General features: G+C 44.2%; 1 protein-coding gene and 2 long non-coding RNA genes across 3 annotated transcripts; all 3 read right to left on the minus strand.

The window, feature by feature from the left end:
- Positions 1-1,567: 1,567 nt before the first annotated feature.
- Positions 1,568-2,314, minus strand: LOC119341228. The gene is made up of 4 exons (XR_005164987.1): positions 2,196-2,314; positions 1,918-2,019; positions 1,744-1,850; positions 1,568-1,669 (listed from the first exon to the last, which is right to left on the minus strand). It is a non-coding gene; the product is annotated as an uncharacterized LOC119341228 (long non-coding RNA).
- Positions 2,315-4,672: 2,358 nt separating this feature from the next.
- LOC119341171 lies at positions 4,673-5,419 on the minus strand. Its single transcript, XR_005164943.1, has 4 exons — positions 5,301-5,419; positions 5,023-5,124; positions 4,849-4,955; positions 4,673-4,774 (listed from the first exon to the last, which is right to left on the minus strand). It is a non-coding gene; the product is annotated as an uncharacterized LOC119341171 (long non-coding RNA).
- Positions 5,420-10,082: 4,663 nt separating this feature from the next.
- On the minus strand, positions 10,083-20,161 carry LOC119340200 (starch synthase 1, chloroplastic/amyloplastic). The gene is made up of 15 exons (XM_037612101.1): positions 19,551-20,161; positions 18,212-18,567; positions 17,219-17,296; positions 17,012-17,136; positions 15,848-15,929; positions 15,591-15,764; positions 15,408-15,489; positions 15,216-15,307; positions 15,030-15,092; positions 14,859-14,948; positions 11,387-11,511; positions 11,193-11,301; positions 11,064-11,116; positions 10,909-10,948; positions 10,083-10,702 (listed from the first exon to the last, which is right to left on the minus strand). The coding sequence occupies exons 1-15, from the start codon at positions 19,864-19,866 to the stop codon at positions 10,544-10,546; spliced, it is 1,944 nt and encodes a 647-aa protein (XP_037467998.1). The 5' UTR covers positions 19,867-20,161; the 3' UTR covers positions 10,083-10,543.
- Positions 20,162-20,256: the final 95 nt, after the last annotated feature.

The raw sequence follows: 20,256 nt of genomic DNA on the forward strand, positions 1-20,256 counted from the left end.
CCAAGGAGCCGCTACGCTTGGTAGGGGAAGGCCCCGACGACGCCATGAAAGAGGAGACGGTGGCCGCCGCCAGTCGACGGCAACGGGGACCTGGCGGATATCACCTTCATCATCCCAGACACGCCTTCATGGTGGGCATCCTCACGGCCCCTTGAAACCGCAGCAGCTTCTCCTTGCATCCCCATCGCCAGATCATAGCAAACTGCACACATGTCCGAATCAGATCAAGATGCGGAAATAACCAAACCAGAAGAAGTGGAGGAGGGATTCATACCTAGTCGAGGCCATGGACCAGAGGGTGATCTGCGGTGCCAACGCCAGACTGGTCAAACCTCCCACCAGCCGAGGGAGGCGGCGGCGACCTCGTTCCCCGGCGGCGGCGGCGGCGGATCCTATCGGGGCTGGGGCGTCACCTCTCGGCGGCGGCGGATCCTATCGGGGCTGGGGCGTCTCCTCTCGGCGGCGGCGGCGGTGGGTCCTCTCAGGGCTGGGGCGTCTCCTCTCGGCGGCGGCTCCTCTCGAGGCTGGAGGCTGAGATGAAACAGATCGAAATTTATTACCATATTCGATATTTCCCGAGTTATGGCCTTACCATACCTGGATTGATAGCCTTTGGGGTAATTTAAATTTATTACCATATTCGATATTTCCCGATTTATGGCCTTACCATACCTGGATTGATAGTCTTTGGGATAATTTAAATTTATTACCATATTCAAAATTTCCTGAGTTATGACCTTACCATACCTGGATTGATTTATTACTATACGTGGATTAATTATGATTTATTACTATATGATTGATTACTATACGTGGATAGCCTTACCATACCTGGTGGTAATTTAAATTTATTACCATATTCGATATTTTCCGAGTTATGGCCTTACCATATCTGGATTGATAGCCTTTGGGGTAATTTAAATTTATTACCATATAATTGCCATATTCAAAATTTCTTGAGTTATGACCTTACCATACCTGGATTGATTTATTACTATACGTGGATTAATTATGATTGATTACCATAAATACGTTGGGTATTGCCGGTCAGACAAGAAAAGAGAAAAACCGGTGGGAGGGGCTAGTGGGAGGTGGGACGAAGAAAAACCGGTTGAAAATAAACCGGTTGAAAATAAACCGGTTGAAAGTGGGGGGACTATTCAACCAATTCGTCCATTAGGAATAGAGAAATTATGCTTCAAGCATTACTCAAACCAAATCGGCAATATGTAGGCTTAAAATATCAGCAGGCATCCACATAGATTTCTACAGCTGAAATATAGTGTTGTGATTTGTGTACCCACAATGCAGAATAACCTATTGTTCTATTTGGTGGTTAAATAAATAAACATTATTGTTTTTGGCTAGTGCCTGTAGAGCTACTAAATGATAGTCAGCGTCACTGTATATTTCTAAGAAAGAAAATTATAAGACTTCATTGGTTGTAAATAACGCTAATTGTATTGGTTGCCACCAATGTCGACTTGAAAAGAAAATTATGGAGCTTCAGTTCATATGCATCTAGTCATATAAAAAAAGAACACATGCTTCAACTCCTGTTAGTTCAGTCACAAAAAAATCATCACCAAAAATCAGAAGACAAAGTATCATTGTTATATTTGTTGACTTGATTGATTACTGTAGGTTAACACACCCAACTGGAATTAACCTGCAATAGGATAAAAGAAATTAAGATTTGAGACGTGTGTTATAGGGTTCGTAGAAGAGAGAAGAGGGAGGTACCATATCAAATCATTGGTCGCACAGTTTGACATTCAACTTTCCATTTTCCAATGAGACCTCAGGGATTCATATACATAAACATTGATTGATATATCAGGTCCAACTCCCTGTAACACATAAAAGTTACTGGGAAGTCAACTAAAAAACAATTCTCAGCAGAAACATACGGCTTACCAATAAGGTGGACCAAAGGCCTTTATACAATCCTCTACTATTCTCTTCTCTACAAATTGTAGACAACGTGTGAAAGATGCCCTTGTAATACCTAGTGGTTTTCTGCAGAATTTTATAGACATGAAAGTTTAGCTTACTAAAACCTGTTCCTTTGGTCTGTAAAGCTACATTGCATGAAAGCGTTAGGTAAAGATGCTCTAAGTTCTAACTGGAAGTTATATTGATTGACTAGTTGGCTTAGTGTTATTCACAAATCACGAAAGGAAGAAAAGCATCACCTGTGTTGTCAGGTGATTTCGAAGAACATCCAATGGGTAAGTTACAGATGCAGGTGTCACTCACGCTAGACCACCACCAAGTAAACATATAGACACTAACATAATTTGGGACGTCCATTCCGTGAAGCTGCAACTATATTTCGAAATTTATAAACCTATAACAAAAAAACATAGTCGTGAGAAATCTTGCAAGTTAACATACTAAAATTCAGTGCTGAACTTTTTGTATCGCTCATATCAATAGAAGCTGATGACGGAATAAGAAAATCGATCTATAATTTTCACAAGATTGCCTTTCGAATATGCCCAAAACACTTCTTGTTGAACAACCCACGAAGCCATGTGCCATATACTACCCTTCCTTAGAGCTGCAACATCTGAATGCATACCTGCCACCTGTCTGATCAGTATGCCACAAGCTCATACAACAAACTTTATCATCAGCATATGGGTTATGTGACAAAAAATTACTGTATTCAAGAACATTTTCGCGAGATTGCAATTTTGTAGCTATGAACAGCATATGGTACATACAATGAATCCACAACCAAGTTGAAGTTTGGACCATGATTGGACAATACAGCGCAGAGTGTTGTAAATTAACAACAATAATAATAGGCCATGACTGTCAACCAGAGATATATTGTTTGGGGCAATCAATTCAAAGCGAGGGAAGAATATATATCACATTCAGGGAACTTAGTTGATATTATCAGCATCCAATTCCTTTGAAGAATCTATATATGTGAGTGTGAAAGCAGAAGGAGCATAGCAGCACCATGAAATAGAAGAGAAATATTCCTTCACGCTCACAATCCATGCACACGAGAACGCCGGAGATAAAAGAGGGGGCGGAAAGCCTATTACCTGCAAGAGGATAGAGAGTGGCGAGGATCGAGATGCAGATCTTGCCGACCACGCCGGTGAGGTGTGCGACGGTGATCCAGCCAAGGAGCCGCTACGCTTGGCAGGGGAAGGCCCCGACGACGCCATGAAAGAGGAGACGGTGGCCGCCGCCAGTCGACGGCAACGGGGACCTGGCGGATATCACCTTCATCATCCCAGACACGCCTTCATGGTGGGCATCCTCACGGCCCCTTGAAACCGCAGCAGCTTCTCCTTGCATCCCCGTCGCCAGATCATAGCAAACTGCACACACGTCCGAATCAGATCAAGATGCGGAAATAACCAAACCAGAAGAAGTGGAGGAGGGATTCGTACCTAGTCGAGGCCATGGACCAGAGGGTGATCTGCGGTGCCAACGCCAGACCGGTCAAACCTCCCACCAGCCGAGGGAGGCGGCGGCGACCTCGTTCCCCGGCGGCGGCGGCGGCGGATCCTATCGGGGCTGGGGCGTCTCCTCTCGGCGGCGGCGGCGGCGGTGGGTCCTCTCAGGGCTGGGGCGTCTCCTCTCGGCGGCGGCTCCTCTCGAGGCTGGAGGCTGAGATGAAACAGATCGAAATTTATTACCATATTCGATATTTCCCGAGTTATGGCCTTACCATACCTGGATTGATAGCCTTTGGGGTAATTTAAATTTATTACCATATTCGATATTTCCCGATTTATGGCCTTACCATACCTGGATTGATAGTCTTTGGGATAATTTAAATTTATTACCATATTCAAAATTTCCTGAGTTATGACCTTACCATACCTGGATTGATTTATTACTATACGTGGATTAATTATGATTTATTACTATATGATTGATTACTATACGTGGATAGCCTTACCATACCTGGTGGTAATTTAAATTTATTACCATATTCGATATTTTCCGAGTTATGGCCTTACCATATCTGGATTGATAGCCTTTGGGGTAATTTAAATTTATTACCATATAATTGCCATATTCAAAATTTCTTGAGTTATGACCTTACCATACCTGGATTGATTTATTACTATACGTGGATTAATTATGATTGATTACCATAAATACGTTGGGTATTGCCGGTCAGACAAGAAAAGAGAAAAACCGGTGGGAGGGGCTAGTGGGAGGTGGGACGAAGAAAAACCGGTTGAAAATAAACCGGTTGAAAATAAACCGGTTGAAAGTGGGGGGACTATTCAACCAATTCGTCCATTAGGAATAGAGAAATTATGCTTCAAGCATTACTCAAACCAAATCGGCAATATGTAGGCTTAAAATATCAGCAGGCATCCACATAGATTTCTACAGCTGAAATATAGTGTTGTGATTTGTGTACCCACAATGCAGAATAACCTATTGTTCTATTTGGTGGTTAAATAAATAAACATTATTGTTTTTGGCTAGTGCCTGTAGAGCTACTAAATGATAGTCAGCGTCACTGTATATTTCTAAGAAAGAAAATTATAAGACTTCATTGGTTGTAAATAACGCTAATTGTATTGGTTGCCACCAATGTCGACTTGAAAAGAAAATTATGGAGCTTCAGTTCATATGCATCTAGTCATATAAAAAAAGAACACATGCTTCAACTCCTGTTAGTTCAGTCACAAAAAAATCATCACCAAAAATCAGAAGACAAAGTATCATTGTTATATTTGTTGACTTGATTGATTACTGTAGGTTAACACACCCAACTGGAATTAACCTGCAATAGGATAAAAGAAATTAAGATTTGAGACGTGTGTTATAGGGTTCGTAGAAGAGAGAAGAGGGAGGTACCATATCAAATCATTGGTCGCACAGTTTGACATTCAACTTTCCATTTTCCAATGAGACCTCAGGGATTCATATACATAAACATTGATTGATATATCAGGTCCAACTCCCTGTAACACATAAAAGTTACTGGGAAGTCAACTAAAAAACAATTCTCAGCAGAAACATACGGCTTACCAATAAGGTGGACCAAAGGCCTTTATACAATCCTCTACTATTCTCTTCTCTACAAATTGTAGACAACGTGTGAAAGATGCCCTTGTAATACCTAGTGGTTTTCTGCAGAATTTTATAGACATGAAAGTTTAGCTTACTAAAACCTGTTCCTTTGGTCTGTAAAGCTACATTGCATGAAAGCGTTAGGTAAAGATGCTCTAAGTTCTAACTGGAAGTTATATTGATTGACTAGTTGGCTTAGTGTTATTCACAAATCACGAAAGGAAGAAAAGCATCACCTGTGTTGTCAGGTGATTTCGAAGAACATCCAATGGGTAAGTTACAGATGCAGGTGTCACTCACGCTAGACCACCACCAAGTAAACATATAGACACTAACATAATTTGGGACGTCCATTCCGTGAAGCTGCAACTATATTTCGAAATTTATAAACCTATAACAAAAAAACATAGTCGTGAGAAATCTTGCAAGTTAACATACTAAAATTCAGTGCTGAACTTTTTGTATCGCTCATATCAATAGAAGCTGATGACGGAATAAGAAAATCGATCTATAATTTTCACAAGATTGCCTTTCGAATATGCCCAAAACACTTCTTGTTGAACAACCCACGAAGCCATGTGCCATATACTACCCTTCCTTAGAGCTGCAACATCTGAATGCATACCTGCCACCTGTCTGATCAGTATGCCACAAGCTCATACAACAAACTTTATCATCAGCATATGGGTTATGTGACAAAAAATTACTGTATTCAAGAACATTTTCGCGAGATTGCAATTTTGTAGCTATGAACAGCATATGGTACATACAATGAATCCACAACCAAGTTGAAGTTTGGACCATGATTGGACAATACAGCGCAGAGTGTTGTAAATTAACAACAATAATAATAGGCCATGACTGTCAACCAGAGATATATTGTTTGGGGCAATCAATTCAAAGCGAGGGAAGAATATATATCACATTCAGGGAACTTAGTTGATATTATCAGCATCCAATTCCTTTGAAGAATCTATATATGTGAGTGTGAAAGCAGAAGGAGCATAGCAGCACCATGAAATAGAAGAGAAATATTCCTTCACGCTCACAATCCATGCACACGAGAACGCCGGAGATAAAAGAGGGGGCGGAAAGCCTATTACCTGCAAGAGGATAGAGAGTGGCGAGGATCGAGATGCAGATCTTGCCGACCACGCCGGTGAGGTGTGCGACGGTGATCCAGCCAAGGAGCCGCTACGCTTGGCAGGGGAAGGCCCCGACGACGCCATGAAAGAGGAGACGGTGGCCGCCGCCAGTCGACGGCAACGGGGACCTGGCGGATATCACCTTCATCATCCCAGACACGCCTTCATGGTGGGCATCCTCACGGCCCCTTGAAACCGCAGCAGCTTCTCCTTGCATCCCCGTCGCCAGATCATAGCAAACTGCACACACGTCCGAATCAGATCAAGATGCGGAAATAACCAAACCAGAAGAAGTGGAGGAGGGATTCGTACCTAGTCGAGGCCATGGACCAGAGGGTGATCTGCGGTGCCAACGCCAGACCGGTCAAACCTCCCACCAGCCGAGGGAGGCGGCGGCGACCTCGTTCCCCGGCGGCGGCGGCGGCGGATCCTATCGGGGCTGGGGCGTCTCCTCTCGGCGGCGGCGGCGGCGGTGGGTCCTCTCGGGGCTGGGGCGTCTCCTCTCGGCGGCGGCTCCTCTCGAGGCTGGAGGCTGAGATGAAACAGATCGAAATTTATTACCATATTCGATATTTCCCGAGTTATGGCCTTACCATACCTGGATTGATAGCCTTTGGGGTAATTTAAATTTATTACCATATTCGATATTTCCCGATTTATGGCCTTACCATACCTGGATTGATAGTCTTTGGGGTAATTTAAATTTATTACCATATTCAAAATTTCCTGAGTTATGACCTTACCATACCTGGATTGATTTATTACTATACGTGGATTAATTATGATTTATTACCATAAATACGTTGGGTATTGCCGGTCAGACGAGAAAAGAGAAAACCCGGTGGGAGGTGGGACGAAGAAAAACCGGTTGAAAATAAACTGGTTGAAAATAAACCGGTTGAAAGTGGGGGGGACTATTCAACCAATTCGTCCATTAGGAGTAGAGATAAGAAGACTTAATTATGGAATTATCACCTTGATACCAAAAGTGCAAGATGCTAAGCAGATACAAAAATTTAGACCAATATGCCTTCTTAATGTTAGTTTTAAAATCATTACTAAAGTGCTGATGAACATGTTGAGTAGGGTGATCAAGCCCATCATCTCCCACACACAAACCCCCTTTATTAAGGGGATATATATTATGGAGGGAGTGGTGGTGTTACATGAGGCCCTAAATACTATTCACCATAAAAAAAAGCAAAGGGCACTCTTGTTCCAGGTGGACTTTGAGAAAGCTTATGATAAGATAAAATGGCCATTTGTATATAAGATGTTGAAACTAAAGAATTTTCCTGAGATCAATGGTGTGACTTGATGATACACACTATGGTTGGAGGGCATGTATGTCAAGGTAAATGATGTGATAGGGCCATATTTTAAAACACATAAAGGGTGAGGCAAGAAGATTCCATGTCTCCCCTACTATTTGATTTAGCTGATGATGCCCAAGCTATCATACTAGACAAGGCCAAACAAAATGGTTTTGTGAAAGGAGTTATGCCTGAGTTTGAAATAATGGTGTAAACATGCTTCAATATGTAGATGGTACCATATTCTTATTACAAGATGATGAAGAAAGTGCCAAAAATCTAAAATTCATTCTTAGTGCTTTTGAAAAGATGAAACTCATGGGAACTAGCACCCATGGTTTATTGATATAGGAGAAGCATCCCTTGTGAAAAACCAGAAATTCGTCCCCGACGTGGCTCGAACCCTGGTTGCTGGAGACGCCACTGCGCTCCCTTGCCACTAGGCTACAGCCTAGTTCAGGTCTGACTATAAACTTTCACAAGATTGAGATATTTTTATTTGGAGAGGCCATCACTAAAACAACAATTTATCAGGAAGTTTTTACTTGTGAACTTGGGAAAATTCCATTGAAATACCTAGGGTTTCTTGTTTCTGATGTAAGGCTAGGAAGTAAATTTTGGAAGATTATTACTGAGTAAATTGAAAAAAAATATGTGTTGGCCGGCAAGGGAGACTTCTAAACATGGACCTTGGTCCAATCCTGTTTATCTAACATTCTAATGTATATGATGTCTTTCTATCCCCTGTCGGTTGGCATTAGGGGAAAAAAGCTGACTTCTTCAGAGCTAGACAAGTCTGGTGGGAGAATGAGGACAAAAAGAAATATCATTTAGTCAATTGGAAAACATGCTGCCTCTCAAAAGAACAATGTTTTAAATAGCGGGCTATGGAAAATAGCGGCGATCCTTCAAAACTGCTATAGCGGGCTATAGCAGGATATAGCTAGCTTTTTATGAAGGCGACCATTTAGCGGCACCCTGCTGAAAAGACTATAGCGGAGCTATAGCCGGCTATTTAAAACTTTGCAAAAAAACATTGGGAGGGAGGGGGTGGGGGTTGGGAATTTTAAATCTAGAACTAATGAATAAAGCTCTATTTGCTAAATAGTTTTGGAAAGTGGAAACTGAAGAAGGAATATGGATTGATATTTTACTTAATAAGTATGTGAAGGGTAAATGCATCTCTGGCATGAAGAAAAAAACTGGAGATTCTCAATTTTGGGGGAGCCTTTTGGAGGTGAAAAAATTATATTACCAACATGTTAAGAAACAGTTGGGGGATGGCAGAAACACTAGGTTTTGGGAAGATTGGTGGGTGGGCTCCAAACCTTTAAAAGAGGCTTATCCTAGCTTATACAATGTTAGTTTTAATCATGATATCTTTGTTGCAGAGGCTATTGAAATGGGATGAGATAATTTTACTTTTAGAAGAAGTTTACTTGGGGACAAATCTGAGGGGCTAGCCTCAAATCTAGATGCAAGGATATTAGAATGTATGGAGGCAAGGAAAAGCCTATGTGGATGCTTACCAATAGAAAATTCTCTGTGAAATCTCTATATCTTTTCCTTAATTAAACTGACGTGGGCTTCCCACACAAGTTTTATGGAAAATTAAAATTCTAGCCAAGATTAAAATGTTCTTTTGGTTGACTGTGCATAAAAGCATTCTAACTAAAGACAACTTAATCATAAAAGGGTGGAAAGGGAAGAAAGAATGTGTCTATTGTGGACATGATGAAACTATTGATTTGTTTTTTAGTTGTTCTGCCGCCAGACTTATATGAAGCTTAATTAAATGTTCATTTGATTTGAGATCAACCCCTAGTAGGTTAGATGATTGTCTGAACAGATGGTTGAAAACTTTTCAAAAAACAGAGAAAAAATTAGTCCTTCCTGGAATGTCTTCTATATTCTGATCCATCTGAAAATGCAGAAATGCCATTATTTTTAGAACAAAAACAAATTCATGATCCCATGATTCTAGTAAGACTAATGTGCAATTGGATCGTTGATTGGTCTATTTTGCAGATAAAAACCCAGAGCAAATGCTACTGATGTTGGGGGCAAGAGTAATCGAGCGGGTAGCAAGTGAAAGATAAAAACCCAGAGCAAATGCTACTGATGTTGGGGGCAAGAGTAATCGAGCGGGTAGCAAGTGAAAGATAAAAACCCAGAGCAAATGCTACTGATGTTGGGGGCAAGAGTAATCGAGCGGGTAGCAAGTGAAATATATCGAGCGTCACAGGTGTGGAGACCAGGGGTACAGAGACTAGATAACTGAAGGAAAAACAGTGGCGGGTGGAGACCAGGGGTGCAGAGACTAGATAACCAGGGGTGCACTAGCCTCTTCAGCGACATGTGCTTTGTGTGTCTGCTGCGTTTGTTTTAGGATCTGGTTCTTATGTTTACTGTCAGGCTTTGTCCCTTCGTTTGTGGATTATGTTCAGTTATGCCGCCTGAATCTTTAAGCTTTTTAGCTGCTGTTAGATTTAGTAGTTTATAAGTAGATCTGAACCCGAGACCTGCGCTGGATGCTGTTATTTTGGTGGTTTCGTTAATGAAATCGGAGGAAACCCCCTCTTTTGATTAAAAAAAAACAGCAGCAAAGATAAAATTCTCCAACAGGTCAAATATTTGTCAGCTAAGGACAAGACAACATACACAGAAGGCAACAAACTTCACAATCACTAAGGCTAAAGAGTCACCAGTTGGTTTCTGATTTCAGCTGTAACACGGACAGAGAGGCTGCCATCTGAGTGGTGCTTTGCTGTTAACCATCCTGCAGCACATCCCTTCCTTATTCCCCAAAACTGTAACTGTCGTCCACCCGAAGCTGTCACCGCCGCAGCAGCACAGCCGTCATATGTTCTCGAACCGGCGAACCAAAGCAAGCAGGCGCATTGCGACTCTACTGTAGCAGGACAACGCAATGTACAGGGGTATCCTTCCGGGCCGCGGAAGGATGAAGAGGATGTCTTCAGAGCTCAAGGAGACTCGCACTTGGACCTCCCCAGTCCCCGTCTACATGACGTAGGGTTGGTCCACGAAGGCCCACTCGAAGATCTGCTCGTACTGCTCGGCGGCATGGTCCCACGTATGGTCTTTCGTCATGCCTCGCTTCATGAGCCCCTCCCAGGACGGCTTGTGCTCCCTGAATGTCGACATCGCGGTTCGCAATGCCTGCACAATGGTCAAAAGGTAAATTTTCACTTGGAACAACCCGGCATTGTCTAGTTAGTTACACAGATCGCAGACACTAGACGCCATTCTGGCCCCCATCGGAGAACCAAACCATGGTATGAGTTATCGTCACAAAGGGGCACTAAGATACCATGCTACAGCCAAGATCTATCCTATAACCGGACAAGAGCTCAGCAAAAACTTACCCACAACATCTTGTCCACGGTTAGCGGTGAGAACGCCCACCTGCAAGTACAGAACAGTAACAGTTAATCACCACAGGTTGATTTATGGCGCAATGTACCCCGAAGACATTGCAAAAAGATACACTGAAAGTTAGCGAAACTTGAGCAGTACGTACCCTGTACCCTCCTCTCCTTTTGCACCAAAAGGGTTGAAGGTCTCGACTGTGTCCTGTTGAATACACGAGCCAATTAGAACATTTGCGTTGGAGCCAAGATAAGGTTAATTTTCAGGGCAGTTGTCTTACTCGGAGGCCCCCAGTTCCATGAACTACAGGAACTGTACCATATTGCATAGCATATAGCTGATTAAGACCGCAAGGTTCAAATCTCGATGGCATTAACAATATATCGCAACTGCACAAAAAGAGAGACATAAATGTTTTGAACATTATAATATATCCAAGCTGATAACGAAGGTCTTGTTAAGTTCTCGGCATACCCTGCAGTTATTCTGTGGGAAACTGGAACACTAAATCCAACCCATCCACGGAATTTATCCTTGTAACTCGACTCGGTAGATCTCATCCAGCCTTCAAAAATTGGATCCCCAGATCCAAGCATGACCTGTAAAAGGGTAAAAAGATACCACTGATCAACTGGATCTAGTTGGCTACAACAACAACAACAACAACAAAGCCTTTAGTCCCAAACAAGTTGGGGTAGGCTAGAGGTGAAACCCATAAAATCTTGTGACCAGCTCATGGCTCTGGCACATGGATAGCAAGCTTCCACGCACCCCTGTCCATAGCTAGTTCTTTCGTAATACTCCAATCCTTCAGGTCTCTCTTAACGGACTCCTCCCATGTCAAATTCGGTCTACCCCGCCCTCTCTTGACATTCTCCGCACACTTAAGCCGTCCGCTATGCACTGGAGCTTTCGGAGGCCTGCGTTGAATATGCCCAAACCATCTCAGACGATGTTGGACAAGCTTCTCTTCAATTGGTGCTACCCCAACTCTTATCTCATATATCATCATTCCGGACTCGATCCTTCCTCGTGTGGCCACACATCCATCTCAACATACGCATCTCCGCCACACCTAACTGTTAACATGTCACCTTTTAGTCGGCCAACACTCAACGCCATACAACATTGCGGGTCGAACCGTCGTCATGTAGAACTTGCCTTTTAGCTTTTGTGGCCCTCTCTTGTCACAAAGAATGCCAGAAGCTTGGCGCCACTTCATCCGTCCGGCTTTGATTCGATGGTTCACATCTTCATCAATACCCCCATCCTCCTGCAGCATTGACCCCAAATATCGAAAGGTGTCCTTCTGGGGTACTACCTGCCCATCAAGGCTAACCTCCTCCTCACACATAGTAGTACTAAAACCGCACATCATGTACTCGGTTTTAGTTCTACTAAGCCTAAACCCTTTTGATTCCAAGGTTTGTCTCCATAACTCTAACTTCTTATTTACCCCCGTCCGACTATCGTCAACTAGCACCACATCATCCGCAAAGAGCATACACCATGGGATATCTCCTTGTATATCCCTTGTGACCTCATCCATCACCAAGGCAAAAAGATAAGGACTCAAAGCTGACCCCTGATGCAGTCCTATCTTAATCGGGAAGTCATCAGGGTCGACATCACTTGTTCGAACACTTGTCACAACATTATCGTACATGTCCTTGATGAGGGTAATGTACTTTGCTGGGACTTTGTGTTTCTCCAAGGCCCACCACATGACATTCCGCGGTATCTTATCATAGTCCTTCTCCAAGTCAATGAACACCATATGCAAGTCCTTCTTTTGCTCCCTGTATCTCTCCATAAGTTGTCGTACCAAGAAAATGGCTTCCATGGTTGACCTCCCAGGCATGAAACCAAACTGATTTTTGGTCACGCTTGTCATTCTTCTTAAGCGGTGCTCAATGACTCTCCCATAGCTTCATTGTATGGCTCATCAGCTTAATTCCACGGTAATTAGTACAACTCTGACATCCCCCTTGTTTTGGATGATTGGTACTAATATACTTCGTCTCCATTCTTCTGGCATCTTGTTTGCCCGAAAAATGAGGTTCAAAAGCTTGGTTAGCCATACTATCGCTTTTTCCTCGAGGCCTTTCCACACCTCAATGGGGATACAATCAGGGCCCATCGCCTTGCCTCCTTTCATCCTTTTTAAAGCCTCCTTGACCTCAGACACCTGGATTCGCCACACAAAACACATGCTGGTCTCACCAAAGGAGTCGTCCAGTTTAATGGTAGGAGTCTCATCCTCCCCATTGAACAGCTTGTCGAAGTACTCCCGCCATCTATGCTTAATCTCCTCGTCCTTCACCAACAGTTGGTCTGCTCCGTCCTTGATGCATTTGACTTGGCCAATATCCTCGTCTTCCTATCTCGGATCTTGGCCATCTTATAGAAGTCCCTTTCGCCTTCCTTCGTGCCTAACCGTTGGTAGAGGTCCTCATATGCCCGACCCCTTGCTTCACTGACAGCTCGCTTTGCGGCCTTCTTCGCCATCTTGTACTTCTCTATGTTGACTGCACTCCTATCCCGGTATAGGCGTCTAAAGCAATCTTTCTTCTCTTTAATCGCCTTCTGGACATCATCATTCCACCACCAGGTATCCTTATCTTCTCTTCTCCGTCCCCTGGACACTCCAAACTCCTCCGAGGCCACCTTACGAATGCAAGTCGCCATCTTCATCCACACATTGTCCGCGTCCCCTCCTTCCTCCCAAGGGCCCTCCCTAATGACCCTCTCCTTGAACGCCTGAGCTACCTCCCCCTTGAGCTTCCACCACTTCATTCTAGCGACTTTGGCACGCTTATCCTGCTGGACAAGAATCGGAAAGCGGAAGTCAGCAACCACCAGCTTATGCTGGGGTACACCACTCTCTCCAGGTATCACCTTACAGTCCAGGCGCGCACGCCTATCTTCTCTTCTCGAGAGGATGAAATCGATCTGGCTAGAGTGTTGGCCACTACTAAAAGTCACCAGATGTGATTCTCTCTTTCTAAAGAGCGTCTTAGCTACAATCATGTCGTAGGCTAGAGCAAAGCTTAAGACATCTTCTTGATTCTTGATGCCATAGCCAAAGCCCCCATGTGCCCCTTCAAAACCTATGTTAGATGTACCCACGTGGCCATTGAGGTCTCCTCCTATGAAGAGCTTCTCGCCAATCGGTACACTCCTAACCATGTCTTCCATGCCTTCCCAGAACTCCCTCTTGGTGTTCTCATTGTGGCCTACTTGCGGGGCATACGCGCTGATAACATTGAGAACTAAGTCCCCAACCACCAGCTTGACCAGGATAATCCGGTCCCCACGTCTCTTGACGTCTACCACTCCATAATTAAGGCTCTTGTTGATCAAAATGCCTACGCCCTTTCTGTTTGCATTTTGCAGCCGTCCCCGTGTACCACAGCTTGAAGCCGATATCCTCCACCTCCTTCGCCTTCTGTCCCCTCCATTTGGTTTCTTGGACGCAAAGGATATCAACACCTCTCCTCACCGCTGCATCGACTAGCTCCCGAAGCTTCCCTGTCAGGGACCCTACATTCCAGCTACCTAAGCGAATCCTCCTAGGCTCGGCTAGCTTCCTTACTGGATCTGTTGGCTACAAACTGCTAAAATCACCCTGGGTCCCCTTTCTCTTAGTCTTCAGCCAATGATGAAACAAGAAATGTTGGAATGGATATAAGAGCATGTCTGCAGTTCACCAAGCCAATTTTATTGTAGAGTATGTTTGTTGCGCGCACGCATGTGTTTGTATGCGAAAACATGTTGTTGAGTGTGTTAGATCACATAGACTACAGGACACTCCAGCTATAGTGGCACTGCATGGTCAGTGCTACACATATATTTATTGCCTCCAACTTTGTTTCAAAACTTGCAGTAGCATATTACTGATGTTTGATTTAATACTCTAGTCTCAAGAAAAAGAATATGAACTTACAAATTGCACGTCCTCCCTCATGAGCTCTGGAATGGCCATTTTAATGAGATCAATGCCTTTCTGGTAATCCAGTCTTCCAATAAAGCCAATCTGTGAATCAAGCTAATGAGATGATCGGCAAGTTTTTTTTAGGGATTTAAAAAATATATATCTTAGGGGTTGGTATCTAACCAAAGGAACATCCTCCCTTACAGGTAAACCCAACTCCTCCTGCAATTCAGCTTTACATTTGGCCTGACAAGTATGCCAAACCACATAGGATTAGTTAGTGAGAACATCATGGGAGGCAAACTAGCAAAGAAAAAGAAAGTGCTAGATCACATATACATGTTATTATATAGGGTACTATCCACACACCTTTCCAGAGAGGTCATCGACAGAATAATGATGAGGGAGACACTTGTCTGTGGTGGGGTTCCAATCATTAATGTCAATTCCATTTACAATTCCTGCATACCGAAAGAGCAAACTGAATTAATACTTGCAACCCATCCATCTATTTCTGTAAATATGTTTCAGAAGAAGATAAGTGGATTCAAATATAGTTACCATTCAATACACTTTTTCGGGAGCTTAAGAGCTCATTGAGGCCCTGTCCACCTTCAGCAGTTGTGACCTCCCATGAATAACCCTAGAAACAAAAGATTAAATCATTTCTTAATTGCGTGAAAGACAGGGCAATTGAACTGAAGAACATCCCGCAAAGAAAAAAGAGAAGTATGAGTATTTCACCTGACTGACGGTCACAATCCGATCTGCTGTCACAACTGCTCCTTTCAAAAAGTTAACTGCCTCACCCTTGTCAAGGGCATGCCTCCTTGCCCATTCTGGAAATACCCATTCTAAAGCTCCATACCATTCAGGAGGCAATCCCAGATCAGGATATGTACTTGCAGGCTCCACACCCTAATGACATTGAACAGTATGACGATACGTGTGAACTGACTTACAAAGCCATGTACAGATAATGAGAAGTGGTAGACCCAAACCTGATGTGCTAAATTATGTATAACAAGGGTGCTGCGGGAATCTCTGTAAACACCGTATGGTCTATATTTTGCAGCAAGAAGGCTGAATAAAAATGACTGATGTCAGCAACAAAGTTGATTACGTAATGAAAACCAATTTAACATGCAACACTGGCGACAAAAAAGGGGAACACGACATGGCAAACAGCACAAGGCAAAAGGAAATATGCATCTAACATCGATACTTGTACAAAATAATCCACCTAGCCAACATCAAGCAGCTACAATTCACCATCTCAAATTGCCCCAAACAAGTAGTGTCCAAACATGCTGAACCATATTCGTGACTCGTATAATGGAACAAATGAATTGCCCCATAAGCCTCACGTGGTTCTGACATGTCCTAATTCCTAAAATGCATGCACCATGATCTACCCAAAACACATGCATATCATGACCGTTACTTTTATAGGTGTAACTGCAAATTACTGTGTGAAAGCTTAGGTGGTACCCAGGGTCCGCAAGATACTAAAATCATCAAAACATGCATTTTTCAGATTATCTGAAAATTGGCAGCAGCAGACCACCAGTCCACCCCCTCAGCCGCGAGAAAAGGTACATCTCCAGTGATCATGCTCATAGTTTGGTGGATTTGGAAGCAGCGCAACACTGTCATCTTCGACGAATCGACCTTGCGCAGTCTAGCACTGCTAGCTTACTTGACACAATCAAGGCTGAGGCCCGGCTGTGAGCGAAGGCAGGGGCAGTGGGGCTTGCATCGCTTCTTCCGGCAGCGCCTAGTTCTCAGGGGTGCGGTGTTGTAATTTTGTGTCCCCTCTTTGGGACTGTACATAAACTCTTTGTCTATCAATGCATCAAGACACAAAGCTTTAGGCATTTTCTCGGGGAAAACATCAGATTAGCTACGAACTGGTGAAGTGCAATCTCTGAACTTGTAAATCTCAAAACACATTATGTTTGCCACAATAAATGTTAACTAAAGCTAAAGATAATTGATTGAGGAAATCCTTAAGAGTTATTCCCTCCGGTAACTTTTAGACTCCATAAGCATATATGCAATATAAGAACAGACATGAAAAAAGCATAAAAGAAATGTAGACATGGGCACACTGCAAAGCAGAGAATGAATAAAGGATTGGACTTTCAGATCCACAAACAACGTACACTGGCACAAGGCTGGCATGCCAATCGTTCACAACAAACATGCAATTCTGTCCATAAATATATCCTCCCAATTCAAGGATTAGTGGGGCCTCGCATGCAGCATAGCAAAGGAGTGTGTATCTGAACTGCACGACATAGAGCAGCCGGTCAGCGAGGTGGTACAACTTATGACTTAGTCAACTAGGAGCTTAGTATAGTGTAATGTACCTGATTATCACCAAAAGCACCAAAATTATCTCCATATAAACTTCCTGGTCTGTGATATGACGGATGATCGACAAACACCTGAACAAAAGTGTTGATTGAAATGAGAATAAAAATAAATAGCCAAAATAAATGCAAGCATTAGGCACTTGCTGTTTAGAATAAGAAGTAAACTTATGAACAACTTAACATCTATGTCAACATAGGCACTCTTGTAAGGAGCAAAAAAAGTATCAGTGGACAAAAATATCAACAGACGATCTGTGGGCGGAAAGCCACTGTTTCCGAAGTTCCTGAGAGCTTCTAAAATGATCTTCATTTAGTAAAACAATGGCAATAGTTTGGGGTGCTGTCAGTCACAAGGCCCCCCTCACCTTTTGGTGTCGCCGCCTTAGCATGCTTTTTTTGGTTCTTTTGCCATTGTTAGCTCTTTGAAATAAGTTTGTTGCTTTCTATCTATATGACAACAGAGTGCCTGCCTTTTATTAAGGGACAAAAGTGTCTTCCTTGCACCCACATTTTCTCCTTAGAACAATGATGGTGCACTGAATGCACAGTACTCCCATGATTGAGGCCAAGATAAATGTATATACTCTTAAGAGCAATTGGCAGAATAAAATTGGTACTTTATGATTTTACACCTTATTCACATGAAGTGCTTGGTGCAAACAGAAATGCAAAATCATGTGCAAGCAGTGGTGGCACTGCGTGGCTGTGGGCTCAGCCAACCTACAATTTTTTTCAATAAAATAAACTTTAGTTATCAAATTCCACGTATTAATCCCTGAAAGTTAAAGGCACCGACACCAAAAATACTAGGCACATGCATGACTTCCATGGGTATATCATATTTTGACCTTCATGCGCAAGAGTACAAGGGAAATAACAAGAAAGTATGGAGATCACATATGTCTTTGCAGGGCTAAAAGAAAGTGTAAACAAGGATAAACAGTTGCTAGAATTTAACAGAGAATAAGAAGGTGATTGTGTACCCACCCAATCGACGTTGTCTCTATACTCATGAAAAAAGGTCACTTCATGTGATCCCCCAAAGCATGGAATCTTAATGTGCTTCGCAGTGTATAATGCCTTTGCATAGTTTTTATCAGAGGACCCATTTAAGTATCTTGGCATTACAACCATCACTCGGTGACCACGAGCAGCAAGAGCAATTGGTAACGAACCACAAACATCTCCCAACCCCCCTGACTTTGCATAAGGAGCAGCTTCCCCAGTCACAAACACGATGCTGCGAGTAACTTTAGCTTGAGGTTGATCCTTGGCATCCATGATCTCAGAATCCTGCTCACTTGCAGCCACAATTATGCTGTCAATGGAATCCTCAGCAATCCCTGGTTGCAAAATGGAAAATATTCATATGGTATATTTGTCAAGACCAGAGTTAGGACAGGCATTAGCAGAACATGATTAATTAATACTTAGAAGATCACATTCTTTAAAAATTGGCGCAACCTGCATTCTGTTCTTGGCTAGATGCCAAATTCAGGATGTCTAATATACTACACAGCAAACACAAAGTAGCAACCCAACAAAGAATCTAACAGAGAGTGAGCTGGGTCTAGTACTCTGCAAAGCACACATGATCCCAGCCTCCCAGGCGCCCATGTGACTTACTGCATGGGCCTCCCATTTCATTGAAAAACAAGACAGTAATACAAGGGTCTTCAATTTCGATACTACTTCTGTACTCAAAGGTGGAAGCTCTTCTAGTTCCTGTCATATAAAACAGAAAGAAGCATTGCATTCCTTGAAGAAGGGGGCTCATGTGCATGTCCACTACCCCTCAAAAAAAAAAATGTGTATGTCTATCAGTAAAATCAGTTGAGTGCTGAGAATATACAATTGGAGACTCATAAACCCCAGTGTCATGTTAAGATTTTCCCATTAAGTACAGGGACTCCACCATTTTTGGTAATAATACCAGGCCAAGCAAAAGACAAACTCCTCAATTTAACTACGTTCCCAACATGCGTGCACTTGGCCTAGCCTTTTCAGTCTTCTTTCTAGTAGTACTATACTACTAGTACTAAATTACGATACCAGTCGAGTGATATGTCTGCTGAGACCCAACCACGTGCACAGGCCCCGATACATCGGCGGTGCACCGCTATCGTATCGACACGCCACCCCAATCAATCATCTCACGATCCAATAAAACGTCTAGAAAAATCTATTGATCTGCCCGCGTCGGTCTCGATTTCTATCTAGTATGCTGGTAAATCTGTACGGCTGATGAACAACGGACGTAGTATCAAATATATACAACTGAATGGACTGAACATCCGTCACGAAGAAATCGATTGAACCGCGGTACCTTCGAGCAGGAGGTCGGGCGCGAGTTCCCCCACGCCGGCGTCCGGCAGGGGCGGCTGCGTCGGGGCCGGCGACTGGGCGGGCGCGGGCGGCGGCGGCGCGAGGAAGCCTGGCACGAGCGGCGGGGCCAGCTGCTGCTGCTGCGCGGGGCGCGCCGCGGGGCCCTCCCTGCTGAGCTCGGCGACGTAGCGGCCCCGCGCGACGCGCCGGAGCCGCGCGCGGACGACGCAGGCGGACGCTCGGGCCGCCGTCGCCGGATCGGCGCGCAGGCGGACGCTGGGGGCGAGGCACCCGGCGCCGACGCCCGTCGCCGCCATGGGTGCGGGCCCGCGGAGCAGAGGAGGAGGTGCGGACGGGCGGACGGTGGATCGCCCCGCGCGCTCGGTGCGGGCCGGGGCGAAGCCTCTCTCTCCCACTGCGGTGCTGCTGCTGCCGCGGGGCGCGCTCCCCGGGGTTTTAGTGCGCTGCCTGCAAAAGCGGATCGGGGGGTTTGCCTGCGCTGCCTCGCCGAGGCCGAGGTGGTGATGAGCGGGGCGCGGGAGAGAGAGAGAGGAGTGGGAGTGGGGCAAGGCGAGTGGAGTGGCGCGGACGGGCGGAGGGACGGGCGGACGGAAGAGCAGCTGCGGTTTTCAGTGGCTGTGTGCGGCCCGTGTCTGCACGGCCATATCTGGGCATCTGGCTGGCTGTCACGGTTTGCTCGTGAGCGA

This window comes from Triticum dicoccoides, chromosome 7B, assembly GCF_002162155.2.
Source record: "Triticum dicoccoides isolate Atlit2015 ecotype Zavitan chromosome 7B, WEW_v2.0, whole genome shotgun sequence".
NCBI lineage: Eukaryota > Viridiplantae > Streptophyta > Magnoliopsida > Poales > Poaceae > Triticum > Triticum dicoccoides.

What these genes read in the sequence shown, in the direction of transcription:
- LOC119340200 (XM_037612101.1), bottom strand. Translation starts at nt 19,866, where the DNA reads ATGGCGGCGACGGGCGTCGGCGCCGGGTGCCTCGCCCCCAGCGTCCGC. An exon ending in TGAGGGAGGACGTGCAATTT is followed by an intron (nt 11,512 to 14,858) that starts GTAAGTTCATAT and finishes ACCCTTTTACAG; the next exon opens with GTCATGCTTGGATCTGGGGA. An exon ending in ATGGAACTGGGGGCCTCCGA is followed by an intron (nt 11,117 to 11,192) that starts GTAAGACAACTG and finishes TGTATTCAACAG; the next exon opens with GACACAGTCGAGACCTTCAA.